The sequence below is a fragment of the Eretmochelys imbricata genome, chromosome 10, assembly GCF_965152235.1.
Source record: "Eretmochelys imbricata isolate rEreImb1 chromosome 10, rEreImb1.hap1, whole genome shotgun sequence".
Classification (NCBI taxonomy): domain Eukaryota; kingdom Metazoa; phylum Chordata; order Testudines; family Cheloniidae; genus Eretmochelys; species Eretmochelys imbricata.
The window spans coordinates 3,577,841-3,591,357 of record NC_135581.1 but is presented as its reverse complement, the minus strand read 5'-3'; the positions used below and the strand labels follow the sequence as shown (position 1 = coordinate 3,591,357).

General features: G+C 50.3%; 1 protein-coding gene across 1 annotated transcript in view; it reads left to right on the top strand.

Annotated features, from left to right (window-relative positions):
- RAB26 (RAB26, member RAS oncogene family) overlaps positions 1 to 13,517 on the top strand; it is a 210,230-nt gene that overhangs the window by 151,617 nt on the left and 45,096 nt on the right. Inside the window, exon 5 of the mRNA XM_077828741.1 lies at positions 1,548 to 1,600. Within this exon, the coding sequence (XP_077684867.1) occupies positions 1,548 to 1,600 (53 nt within the window). The remainder of the gene's footprint in view (positions 1 to 1,547; positions 1,601 to 13,517) is intronic.

Genomic DNA, 13,517 nt, shown 5'->3' with positions numbered 1-13,517 from the left:
GGAGGTCATCTAGTCCAACCCCCTGCTCAAAGCAGGACCAATCCCCAATTAAATCATTAATTCTTTCTGGACTCTGACTTTCCTGGATCGTAGGCACATTCCTGTTCCCAGCACAATGGGGCCTCGGGTGCTACTTTATTGTCAATGACAATTATCTAAAATTGCCAGTTGCTTTTCCAGTCCCCAGCTGCCTCCCCCACCAGCGAGGGGGAGCTTGCATCCTGCATCTGGGGTGTTGATGTCTCCTTAAAAGGACTGGCTGCATCTTCACTGTCTCCCCCAGGCAGTGCTGTGGCAGGGAGAGTTCAGAATATTGCTCGTCCTGGCACTTGCTGCTGGGTCTCTTGGGCTCTCTGGAGACTAGTGCAATTCCCATGCAAGTTTTGCATAGCTGAGAAGGTTCCTACTAAATTTACAAAAAGAAAGCTGTTTTATGGAGGGTGCCTTCATGATTTCCTAACCCATTGTGAGAGATACTAATGATTTCAGTAAAACACATATTACAAGTACAAAGCTTTTGCCTCTTTGCATGCACCTAAGAATGTAAAAATTGCCACAATGGGTCAGATCAATGGTCCGTCTAGCCCAGTGTCCTGTCTTCTGACAGTGGCCAGTGCCAGATGCTTCAGAAGGAATGAACAGAACAGGGCAATTATTGAGTGTCCCATCGCCTGTTGTCCAGTCCCAGTTTGTGGCAGCTGGAGGTTTAGGGACACCCAGAGCATCCCTGACCGTCTTGGCTAATAGCCATTGTTGGACCTGTCCTCCATGAACTTCTCTAATTCTTTTTTGAACCCAGTTATACTTTTGGCCTTTACAACATCTCCTGGCAACGAGTTCCAGATTGACTGTGTGTGGTGTGAGGAAGTACTTCCTTGTGTTTGTTTTAAACCTGCTGCCTTATTTCATTGGGTGACCCTGGTTCTTGTGTTATGTGAAGGGGTAAATAACACTTCCTTCTTTGTTTTCTCCACACCGGTGATAATTTTACAGACCTCTGTCATATCCCCCCTTAGTTGTTTGTTTTCTAAGCTGAAAAGTCCCAGTCTTATTAATCTCTCCTCACATGGAAGCTGTTCCATTCCCCGATCATTTTTGTTGCTGTTCCCTTTACTTTTTCCAATTCTAATATATATATCTATATTTAGCTGGAGTGACCAGAACTGCCCACAGTATTAAATGTGTGGGCATACTATGGATTTGTATAGTTGCATTATGATATTTTATGTCTTCTTCTCTCTCCCTTTCTTAATGGTTCCCAACATTCTGGTCGCTCTTTTGCTGGTCAGCTCGTTGAACAGATGTTTTCAGAGAGCTAGCCATGATGACTCCAAGATCTTTGTTGAGTGATAACAGCTAACTTTAGACCCATTATTTTGCATGTACAGTTGGGCTTGTGTTTTCTACTGTGCATTACTTTGCATTTCTCAGCATTCAGTTTCATTGCCCTGAAAACATCTTGCTGTAAAAAGCAAAACAAACAAACCCCCTGTGACCATTCAGCAAGCAATTCCCTGCATTAACTGTGTCTTTTCCTCTCTCCACAGCTTTGCTACTGCTGTACGATGTTACAAATAGAGCATCATTTGACAACATCCAAGTAAGTTGGACACGGTCAGGTCCCATGTGGAATGTGATGAGAATTTAAGGCAAATACTTTGTGTTTCTTGAGTTGTTGTACGCAGGTTGGTCGGTTGGTGTTGATGACATCCTAGAATTGTTTTTCAGTGTTTATAAGATCCTATTGGCCGGTCTGTTCTGCCTCACCTTAAGAGCAGGGTTGGTGAAGCAGGTCCCGTAAACCAGGATAACTCTCACCTCCCTGCAGCTCACACTAAGCTCTTCAGTCCAAACCTTTCTGAAGTCTGATTCATTATTTTCAGCAGTTGTTATTTTGGCTGCCGCCTCAGCCTTTCAGGGCTCCCATCTGGCGTGGCAGGGCAAAGTCTGGAATACCCGGGCACAGGCGGCTATCGTGCTAATTCTGGCCAGACATGAAGTAGGAAGTTCTGGCGGTCTCACAGGACCCTGTTTTGGCAAGATCTGAAGCCTGATTTTGTAGACCCAAGAGACTTCAAGAATTAGAAGACGCTTGAGCATCAGCTTGAGTTTTGCATGCTCCTCTGTACTGCCAAGCCTTTTGATGCCTTCCTGCTATCTGTGAGCAACTGACTCGGGCTTTAGTTCTGAGCAAGTGCTTGTTATGCTCTCTGCACTCTTGTTCTCGGATTGCATTCCAGAGGCAAGTGCACTTACAGAATAAATTACTGTGAACAATTAGGACCTTGCGAAACACAGAGATTTCTGTGTAATGCTATGTAGCTTGAAAAAGAAATAATCACAGTCTGGTTACCAGGAGATTGATTCTGTTGACACCAAAGACTCACGAGAGTATTGACACTTGCTGCTGGGTAATGGGAGCAGCAGGGGAGAATGTCTTCCATTCAGACACAGGAGTCTGATGAGAAGGGGTGTATATATAGCGATCTCCCTAAGAACATTGCACGCCTCTTCTCCTGAGAACAGGCCCTTGCAATCGACCCAAGTAAATTGCGTGGTGATACAGTACTGGGTATGATGATCCACATCCCCTAATCCTGCTCATTACTGCCCTATTGTCGATCCCTCCTGCAATTATTATTACTGATATTACTGTAGCACCTAGGAGCCCTAGTCACGGACCAGGTGAGGCTCCCATACAAACACACAACAGAAAGACAGTCCCTGCACAAAGAACTTCCAATCTAAGTGTAAGACAGAAGATACCAGATGGAGGCAAACCGACCAACAAGGGAGCACACAGAAACAATGAGGCAATATTGGTCAGCCCAACAGCCTGCGGTCTCAGTCCACCGCTGGCCTGACAATTGTGAAGTTTTTTTGTTGCCATCACAGCAGAAGAGATTTGAAGGAGGACAGTGGGGTGGCTTTGCAGATGTGGAGGGAGAGCTCCTCCCAAGCATGGGGGTAAGGCTGGGAGAAAACCTGAAGGTGGTGGTTTGAAAATGTAACAAGTGGTATCTTAATTACAAAAGGAACTAAACATGGGGCAGCAGCTTTCTGAGCTGGCACTGGGAAGTGGGTTGCTGTGAATTATTTTATATCAGCAGTGGAAATCCTGCATTTTCGAATGCACATTCTGTTACCTTTCACTAAAGGGTACAAGAAACCGTCACGGCAGAGTGCGAAACGCTGTGTTCATGAAAAGAGGACCTGTTTTGCATTTGTAATACAATACAGAAAATCTCAAATGTTGGGTGGATTCATGTTTCACTACAAGTATTTCAGTCACCTGTGTTATGCTCACACACCGGGTGGGGAGTGGGGGAGATGCACAAACACACTTCACCCCTTGCTGTAATGTAGATGAACTGCTCTACGTTACACTGCAATAGCCTGTGTTTTGTGTTCATGATGGATCTTTCTGATTAGAGCATTTTCAAGTCCACTTAGTTTTTGGCCTCCTATGTGACACCTGTTTAAAAAGCCCATAAAGCATCCCCCACTATCCCCCTGACTGCTGAAACTAGAACTGGTTCCATTTCTTCTGCAGCAGAGTATGACACGAGGTGGGGAGGGCTCTGAGTTACCACAGAGAATTCTTTCCCAGGTGTCTGGCTGGTGAGTCTTGCCCACATGCTCAGGGTTTAACTGATCACCATATTTGGGGTCAGGAAGGAATTTTCCCCCAGGTCACATTGGCCGAGACTGTGGGGGATTTTCACCTTCCTCTGCAGCATGGGGCACAGGTCGCTTGCAGGTTTGAACTAGTGTAAATGACAGATTCTCTGTAACTTGAAGTCTTTAAACCATGATTTGAGGATGTCAGTAACTCAGCCAGAGGTTAGGAGCCTATTACAGCAGTGGGTGGGTGAGGTTCTGTGGCCTGCGATGTGCAGCAGGTCAAACTAGATGATCACGACGGTGCCTTCTGGCCTTAAAGCCTCTGAGTCTCTGCTCCTCGTTGGCCAGGCGGTGGAATTTTGGCTTCGTGAAATTGAGACTCTGCTTGGAAGAAGCACTGGGAAGTAGCGACCGTGGTGGCATCTGATTCCTGTCTCTCGCTTCCCTGACGGGTCGTGTCCTCCATGATCTGCAGCGTTGGACGGACGCTCCAAGCGGGCTAACGGCAAAACAATGTAGAATCCCAAATGAGCAAACTCAGTCTCCCAGGCCTTTTCATTTACAATCACTGAGTTTAGCACGTCACATTAAAGGCCAGGAGTATCCAAAGTTCATATTGAGGTGCTTGGCTCCTGGTGATGTTACTACCTTTATCCAATCACCTTGCACCTCCTGAGACTGTAAGGAGACAACAGAGGATTAAAGTAGGTCTTGCTCTTACCCCTTCCCCATCTTCCCTGCGCCAAGAGAGGGCTGTATGCAGCCAAGGGCCCAAGCTATAGAGTTCTGACTGCAATTCCCCCATCGCACACAGCAACTACACCGCACCGCGTATCTTCTCCTTTACAAAGGCCCATCCAGCCCATATCCTGTCTTCCGACAGTGGTCAGTGCCAGGTGCCCCAGAGGGCATGAACAGAACAGGTCATCAACAAGTGATCCACCTTGCTCAGGGCATATCCTGACATCTCCGGGTTAGGCCCTGGGTGAATTCCAGGCTTGACTTGATGGTGACTCAGTTTGTTTCCATCATGTAACGAGGCTGAGTGAATGGGCAGCCAGCACCCTTTGGGATGAGAAAGCCCTGCTGCGTGTCTGTGAGGTTGCCATCTGGTGGCTGCATGAGCATGTATAGATTGGGCCAAAGCATCCCAGCTTGTTGCTAGAACTCCCCACACGAGCGTGAGTTTAACCCTGCCTCCATTCCATCAGTACCAGCAAGGCTCCCCAGGTGCCTCTGACAGTCTGGCAGGTCCAGGAATATCTTTGCATGCTGTTAAACTGCAGGAGCCGAGCTCCAGCCTCCCCCCAGGGGCCATGCAGCTGGTATGTTCTCTCTCTCCCATTGCTCCTCAGGGATTTCATGCTGCAGAATTTGTCCCCTCTTGGTGCAGGGTCCGTTGCCTGGCCCTTGCCAAGAAAGGTGCGATGATATCCAAGCATGGTGGCACCAAACCCTGCATTGTATGGGAGAGGCACCTGTGTTTGGGGCCCTCCTTGCAGAGCAGGGTCTGTTGTTTATAGGGACCATCTAGGGCTCAGTCGGGCAAAGGGAACTGTGTAGATGGACCCATTGCCAAACCTGGGGCCCAGCCCTGCCCCCCCCGAGCAGTTGTGCCAGGCTCAGAAGTGCTTCTGCTCGGAGGGAGGCTGGCCAGTGGGGACCCTGCCCCGGGATATTCTGAGGTGTCTGTGTGTCTCTACAGCTCTGTCCTGCTCCCCACACCGGCACAGCATGGCCGTGACCTGTGGTTCTGTGCCCGGTGAGCATCTGCTGAAACCAGGGCCAGCGTTAGACTCGCTGGGGCCCAGGGCAGAAAGCCGAAGGCCGAACCCTGCTGCCTGGGGCTGAAGCCCGAGCCCCACAGAGCACCTTAGCTTTGTGGGGCCCAGTGTGGCATGGGGTCCTGCTTGCTAACCCCTAACGTCGGTACTGGCTGAGACAGGGCCCACAGGGGGTGGACGTGGCCTGAGTGCTCAGGTACCCTGGGCACAAGGTGGGCTGGGAGAGGAGGGTGCCATTTCTCCCGTCCTGGGCCTAGTCCCTGTGGCCGAGCTCTTTGCAGGCCCCTAGAGGGGAGAGATTCCCAGGATGGCTCTCGTCACGCAGCTGTACTTGCAAAGCCCTGGGATGCAGGGAGGGAGGTTTTCAGGAAGGGGGAGTGAGAGGCCCCCAGAGAGCGGCTGTTAGGCAATCCGGGAAAGTGCCACAGGGTGGGGGCAGCAGTTTAGCAGAGAAGTAAATGCAAAGCTAAATAGAGGAGCTTTGGGTCTGTAATTTCAGCGGGGCTGGGGGAGTGATTTGCTTTGGAAGTAAGCGTCCTCTCTCCCACACAGACCTTGTGCTGGCTCCATGCCGGGGGAGCCGCAACTCGGTCTGAACGAGCCCTGGGGTTCCTTCGTGGGGAAATGGAAATCACTCGCTGACGGGGTCACTGCTCGCGCTGAAGCCTCCCTTTGCCGCTCGGGGATCTGGGCTCTGCCACGGACGCCCTGCGGGGCTGTGAGCAAGTCCCACAGGCCAGCCTTCCCCACGGTGTCCTCGAACCCTGGGTGCTTTGGTTTGGGGGGGCAAACTCAGACACCCAGCCCCTGATTTTCACACGTGCTGAGCATCTGCAGCTCCAGCTATTGCCAATGGGAGCTGTCCGTAAAGTGTTTTCCACCCGTCTGGCAGAGGGCGAAGCACTTTTGGTCAATGGGGGTGGGTTTATTTACTAGTTGGTGAACTGGACCGAGCCCTCCAGGCTTCGGCGTGTTTGCTGTCTGACTCCCTTTGCTCTCCTGCCAGGGCTCATCCATGCTGCATCTGGTCACAGTCCCAAACTCATGTCTTAAGCAGGTAGCATGAGGCACCTCCAGCCCGCATGATTGTTTCTATGCTGCGCAGTTCAGACCTGGCTGCAGGAATCACCCCCGGGGAATCTTGCCCTCTGCATAGCATGGGGCTGGTCACTGCCCAGAGAAGGAGCCCGGGATCCACCTGCCCTCTGGCATAGCACAGAGTAACACGGAACCTATTGAAATGCAGCCTCTTACCTCAAGTACCTTCTCAGAACGTGGCATTCATTTCCCAGCCCTTCATATCCTCTCCCTCGGCTTTCATCCCCCTTTGGAGTTAGCCTCAAAGTGAGACCTGTAGCATAAGTCAGCCCTTGCCATGTTCTCCCAGCCACCCTGCACCAGCTGAGCTCCCCATCCCCTCCCAGTGTTTCCTTGGGATTTCGTCTTCTGGCGTCAGATCAGAGACATGGGCCAGGCAGGCTCCTGCCTCCTGGTTTTCTTCCTGCAGATAATCCTCACTGGGATGTTGATCAAAGGCTGGATTCGCAGCCTGACGGGGGTGGTGTGGATCGGACCCGGGGGAGCAGCTGGTTGCACACACTCAGTGAAGGGTCGACTGCAGCAAAACCCCAAGGGAAGCTTTCCCCCCCCCCCCCCCCACAGTCTCTTTCTATAAGGAGCCACGAAGGGAGTGGGAGTGGAGGGGTGGAATAGATCACCCCCTCGGGATTGTGTCCCCCAGTTAGGCCTAAGTTCTGACACCGATTCTGATTGATTCATTTTTGGCCTCTGTTTGGACGAATTCAGTTTTCCTTTCTCGCTTTTCGTGCCTTTTCCCGTTGACGTGTGTTGTCGTTATAGGTTATTGTGACCTTTATACGCTTCTTACACTTCCCTTTTCCCAGCTGAGCTGACAGGTGGGGTACATCTGTCGGCCCTGGCACAACACCAGCCCTGTCATGTTGGAATTGAGGCCCCTTCAGGTCAGCGTCTCACCCTGCCAAATGTATCTCGGGGTGCCTGCGTGGTAGGTGGCACATGTGAAACGAACTGGTGGGGGCTCAGACCCGCTGTTAGCGGGCAGAAGCCAACAGCAGCACCACTTCAGCTGGCACTAATTAGTCCCCCTTTACCCTCTCCCTGCCCCCATGATGGCCGAGAAGCCAGGAACCGAACAGGCTCTGGAGACTGAGCTCCTGTCTCTGCAGATCAGGGCTGGGCTGGGGACAGAGAGGGAAAACCTGCTCCCTGCTGCTGCCCTTGCTGTACCTGCTGGGTCAGCAAAAGGCTCCCGGCTCCAGGGAGGTCAGTCCCGCCCCTTTCCCTGAGCTCCCCTGCGTGCTGATGTCTCTAGCAGGAGCAGGGGGAGATGAGATGAAAGAAGAAAGGAAAAGTCTGAGAACAGGCTGCCAGCAGGGCAGGCTCTAACCAGGCCCCACTTGAAAGCTTTCCGCGAGGCCTTTCAACTCCAGAGATGGGGGGTTTCACCTGCACTTGGCATCTGGAGCCCTGAGCGGCGCACGGAGCACATGGTGTCGCTTCAGCCTGTGTCAAAGGGGAGCCGGCTTGGCCGTCGCTGTGCACTCACATGAGGCGCAGGGAGGTCTCCAGGTGCAGCAGTCGGACCAGCAGGTCGTCCTGCCTCCAGCCCGTTCCCCCGGGGTGCGGGAGCTGCTCTGGGGAGAGAATTCAAAGCTGAGCTCCCTGGCTCAGTTCACAGCCCTGGGGTGGTTCCAGGCCAGCCCGTTGGCGCACGCCCGGCTCACCCCGCTGTGCCAGGCCAGCTAGAGAGGCAGAAGCGCTCAGCTGGGCTTGCTGTCTTGCGGATCTTCCCGGCAGGGGTGTGGGACTGAGCCGTGCTGCGTTCTCCCCTGCCGTGGGTTCAGTCCCCGCTGTTTTTCGGCGTTGCCTGCCATGCTGTCAGAGTCGACCAGACGAGAGAGGGCCGGTGTGCGTCTCCGGCCCCTGGCTTTGCCGGGCTTATCCGCGGGCGGCTCCTGGGGGCATTAAATACCCTGGAGAATCTGCGGACACTTGCTCCCCTGGAAGTGGCTCCCTCTGACACTGCTCCGTTTGCCTGCTCCCTGCTCAGTCCCCACAGCCTGCACCTCGTTAACAGCGAATGGCAGTGGTCTTTAAACATCCAGATTCCTGGTCTGTTTGGCACTCTGGGGCTCCTGCTGCAGGTTGAGACTAGCCTGGCTCAGCCCCATATTCATAACTCCTGATGCTGCCCCAGCCCCCTGCTCCATTGCACTGAGTGGCCCCTGGAGCCAGGGCTCATGGGGGTGCTGTGGGTCAGTCATTCCTGTGACTAATGCACACAGATTTCAGGCTTCTTGTCCCTGGCGACTCCCGCTCAGCATGGAACCATGAGGAAAAACAATGCAAGGCAGCCAGATCCATCCCTGGGGGAACTTGGTTGAACCCAGTGGCATTTGTCCGGGGATGGAATCAGCCCAGATAGTTTAAAAGACAAAGGACAGGGCTGTGCTGTGACAGGCTCTCAGAGCCCGCAGCCCGGAGGGTGCCAAAGCATGTGCCCTCCCTGCAGCGCTGGTTGAACAGAGTACAGTGAGCATATGGATCACCCCATCCCCCATCATGATCCCTCTGCAGGGCATGAACCGCAGACCTTCAGCACCAAAGCACAGCCTCTGCCATTTGAGCTTAGGAAGTAACTCCATTGGCAGGGAGCGGTAGTTGGCTGTTATCCTCTGAAGCCAGGATGCACATTTTGAGTGTTACTCTCACAGACACATGCCCAAATGGGACCAGCTCTGCTGACTAGCAAGGAGAGACAACAGGGCCAAAATCTCATTCCTTCTCTGCCCTCTTAGGGGCTGGCGCTCACGGCCCCAGACTTGAGCAGAAGGTGGGGCTGGACAGGTGATAGGTCTAGCAGCTAGACCCTGAATGGGTGCTGGGTTGGGCACAATCTCACCCACCATAGGAGAGCTCCTCTGAAATGCACACTGCCTTTCCCCACCTCCCTCGGTCCTACTGGGCCCTGAGGCCCAGCGGCGCAGCTGACGAAGTGCTGGCATTTCATGATGAAAATATTTTGGCACCATGTGGCTGTGCTGTTTGTTAGTAACTCCGATGCTTGTCAAAGGGGCTGTTAATTACGGCTCTCTCCCTATTAACATAAACATATAAAATAGTCATCTGCTGACTTAAATATTTGTCCACTCCAGAATGAAAATATAATGACTGAATAGCATCTCTGAGAGGCTCTTTTGCTGGTTGGTTGGCTGTCCTTGCCTTTCCTACCTATTAACTTTAAATGTCACGGCCGTACTTCCCTGCCATTCTTCCACTCTGGGCTGACTGTGCAATGCTCGTGCTTTTGGGTAGCGAATCTAAATGGATGGTGCCCACATCCTGGGCCAACAATACTGGGAAAGGCAGATCTTTGCCATTCATACCTTTTGAGTGTCTCAGTGAGTTCCTTTCTCTAGAATGCCCATACACGCTCCTAAAACGCGTATCTGGGATCATTGCATCGTCTGGCTGTGAAGGAGTTAAAGATAGAAGGTTTCTTTTTCCTTTTTTCTTTTTAAAGAACACTGTCAAGATGAAAATCATGCCAAAGAAAAAGTGCTTCCCCCCCCCATTCGTAGAACTGCCTTTGCTTGTTAAAATGGCCAAAAGTTTAAACCTCTCCTTGGAGAGGGCTTCCCATTTTCCCCAGCTAACACAGGCCGGTTCCCCATGTGTCCCCGGATTTACTGACTGGTTCCTCCTGTGCTAGCACAATGCTGCTCCGATTTGCGTCCCCAGTGCTGCAGGGGAATGGTTCAATCCAAAGGTTCGCTCCAAGCTTTATTTTAAAAGCGCGGTTCACGTCTTATTCCAGAAAGCTCAGCTGTTGGGTTTTTTTTTTTGCATAGATCCTGAATTCTAGCCCTTGGCTAATTTTGCCCCTGTTCTTTAAAAACGTTTGTTGTGTTTTTTTCAGTTTGGTGGTTGTTATGTGATGGGTCGTTCCCCACAGCCCCGGGGTGCCACTTGGAACTGGGGTAGCAGTGAGCCTGCCTGACCCACCTTCCCGGGCTCCCTTTACACCGTATTGCTGAGGCAAGCCAGGCAAGCTGTTCCCCAGGCTTCAGACTGCACTTTACCAGCACGCACACTGGTAGGGACACACCCAGCTGCAGCTGTACACACAGGTGCTGAGATCAGATCTGCACGGGAAGGCTCAGCTAAGGAATTGCTCAGTACTCAAGTGCACACCCACCTCTAGTGGGTAAACCCAAAATTGTACCATCTTGTGCTGCACAGGGAACTGTACAGCATAAGCTCATGAAATTCACCCCCTCCCTCAATGTGGAGAGAGATATACACAGCTTTCTGCCCCAAGTTATGATTTCCACACACACTGGTTTTAGACAAAACAAAAGCAAGTTTATTAAGTACAGAAGGATAGATTCTAAGTGATTATGAGGGATAGCAAACAGATCAAAGCAGATTACCTAGCAAATAAAACAAACATGCAAACTAAGCTTAATATACTAAAGAAACTGGTTATAAGTAGCAAATTCTCACCCTAAATGTTGTTTTACCAGAATGATACATGCATACAGATATGATAATCATATTCAGTGAATCATCACCTTTCCAATGAGATCTCACATGCCCCATCTTGCAAAAAATACATCTTAGTTATGCCATAATCATATCATAACCAGATCTCTATGAAGACTATGGGGCGTAGTGTCACCGTTAAGTTGAGAAAAATGAACAGAAATACGTGGGGTGTCTCTCTTTCATCTTCAGTCTTATTTACTTTGTGTTCCTCAGCCTGCGTAGCCTCGTGCTGGGATCAGGGAAAACATCCCCTTCTGATGCACTGTAGCATGGCACGGTTCAGCACGATATTGGATTATAGTGATTTTTTTGTTCACCATCCTCTGAAGAATCCAGCATTTTCCACTGTCAGAGACAGGGTTCTAGACTACCTGGAGATTTGATGTGCTCTGATGTGGCAGGGTACCCTACGCACCAGGCCGGTATTCTGCTCCAGTTCTGCAGGAGGCTGTTAACACATCCAAGGGATTAAATGATCTGATTCTGTACAACAGGAGACTAGAGGGACCCTTGGTCTTCTCCATGGTGTCAGTTGCTTTATTCTTGCCTCTCAAGGGTCAAGAGAAGGCTCTGAAGCTTTCGCAGGTTTGCTAACCCTGATTACAGGTAGCTATACAGGAGTCTTAAGATTTATCACATGCTGGACTGAAGTTTGATATGTGTATACATCAGCTCTCTGAATTCCTTGCTATAAATCAGAGCAAGAAACCCTTTTCCGTTGCTGGTAAAATGGCATTTTGGGAGGTATAAGTAGGGGCATTGCCAGCAGATCGAGGGACGTGATCTTTCTCCTCTGTTCGACACTGGTGAGGTCTCATCTGGAGTACTGTGTCCAGTTTTGGGCCCCACACTACAAGAAGGATGTGGAAAAATTGGAAAGAGTCCAGCGGAGGGCAACAAAAATGATTAGGGGACTGGAACACATGACTTATGAGGAGAGACTGAGGGAACTGGGGATGTTTAGTCTGTGGAAGAGAAGAATGAGGGGGGATTTGATAGCTGCTTTCAACTACCTGAAAGGGGGTTCCAAAGAGGATGGCTCTAGACTGTTCTCAGTGGTAGAAGAGGACAGGACAAGGAGTAATGGTCTCAAGTTGCAGTGGGGGAGATTTAGGTTGGATATTAGGAAAAACTTTTTCACTAGGAGGGTGGTGAAACACTGGAATGGGTTACCTAGGGAGGTGGTGGAATCTCCTTCCTTAGAAGTTTTTAAGGTCAGGCTTGACAAAGCCCTGGCTGGGATGATTTAGTTGGGGGTTGGTCCTGCTTTGAGCAGGGGATTGGACTAGATGACCTCCTGAGGTCCCTTCCAACCCTGATATTCTATGATTCTATGAAGAAAAGAGGATGGGGATTAGAAAGCACCTCTAGCAAGCCCACCTGGGAAGATTATGTAATTAGCCACAAGAAGAATGGTTTTCTTCCTTTCTTACAAGCTCTGACCTCCCTGCAGACTGATTGCTGTTGCAGGTATTTCTCAGAGCGGCAGGTTCAGAACTGCTGTCTTCTCTGACAGTTTGTTTCTCAGCACCTAGAGTACAGCTGGCCATGTGGCCTTTCACCCTCTATCCTTTAATCACGGGTTATCCGTGAGCAGCAACTAGGGTTTAGCCGGCTGCCCATCATCATCAAATCAATAGAAATAGCAGAGTCCCCAGTGGACTACATGCAGTCTCTGGTACTTCCCGCGTTGGGATGTGGAGGTGTCAGTGTTGAGGTTTGGGGGTCATTACTTGTTAGTATGTCTGGGCACTCTGTAATGTGCTCTTTTGTGATCCATTTTAATTCACAGCACAATAAAAGGGCAGATCCACTGTCATTCTCAAAGAAGGGATGTTGACATTTGCAGTATTGCCTGTCCCAAACGTTCAAAAATCTTGAGTCAGGCCTTAGAAAATCGTGAGGTTGGCTTAAGATTAAACAAAGAAATAATAAAATAAAAATAAACTGATGGGTTCTTATTTTCCTTCTGGTTTTTTAGCCTTTGGAGTTCATGTTTTCTTTGCAACTACAAGAGCTAGAAAGGTTTCAGAGTAACAGCCGTGTTAGTCTGTATTCGCAAAAAGAAAGGGAGTACTTGTGGCACCTTAAAGACTAACCAATTTATTTGAGCATAAGCTTTCGTGAGCTACAGCTCACTTCATCAGATGCAAGTAAGCTACAAACTTTCTTTTTTTTTTAAATGAAAGTTGAGATTCTCACATAATCACAGGACTCCGGGAGCTGGAGCATCAAGAAAAATACCAAACAGCGTGAGACCTTTGCAATATACTAGCAAGAACTGGCAATGCTGGCAGACTGCTCGTGTGTGTTGGTGTTTGCAGGATCAGGCTCCTAATAGGTAATTACATATTAGTGTTTGGGGGAGGAATTTGAAAGACTGAACTTCCCTTGTGCCTGGGGCATGTTTTAGTGGGCTGCATGTGGTCCCTGCTGGTCTCCTGGATGGTGCTTTTGTTTCAGTGTTGTTGCCAGAGGGAAATTTTACCTTGTAGCATCAAACTTTCATCTGGAATCCAA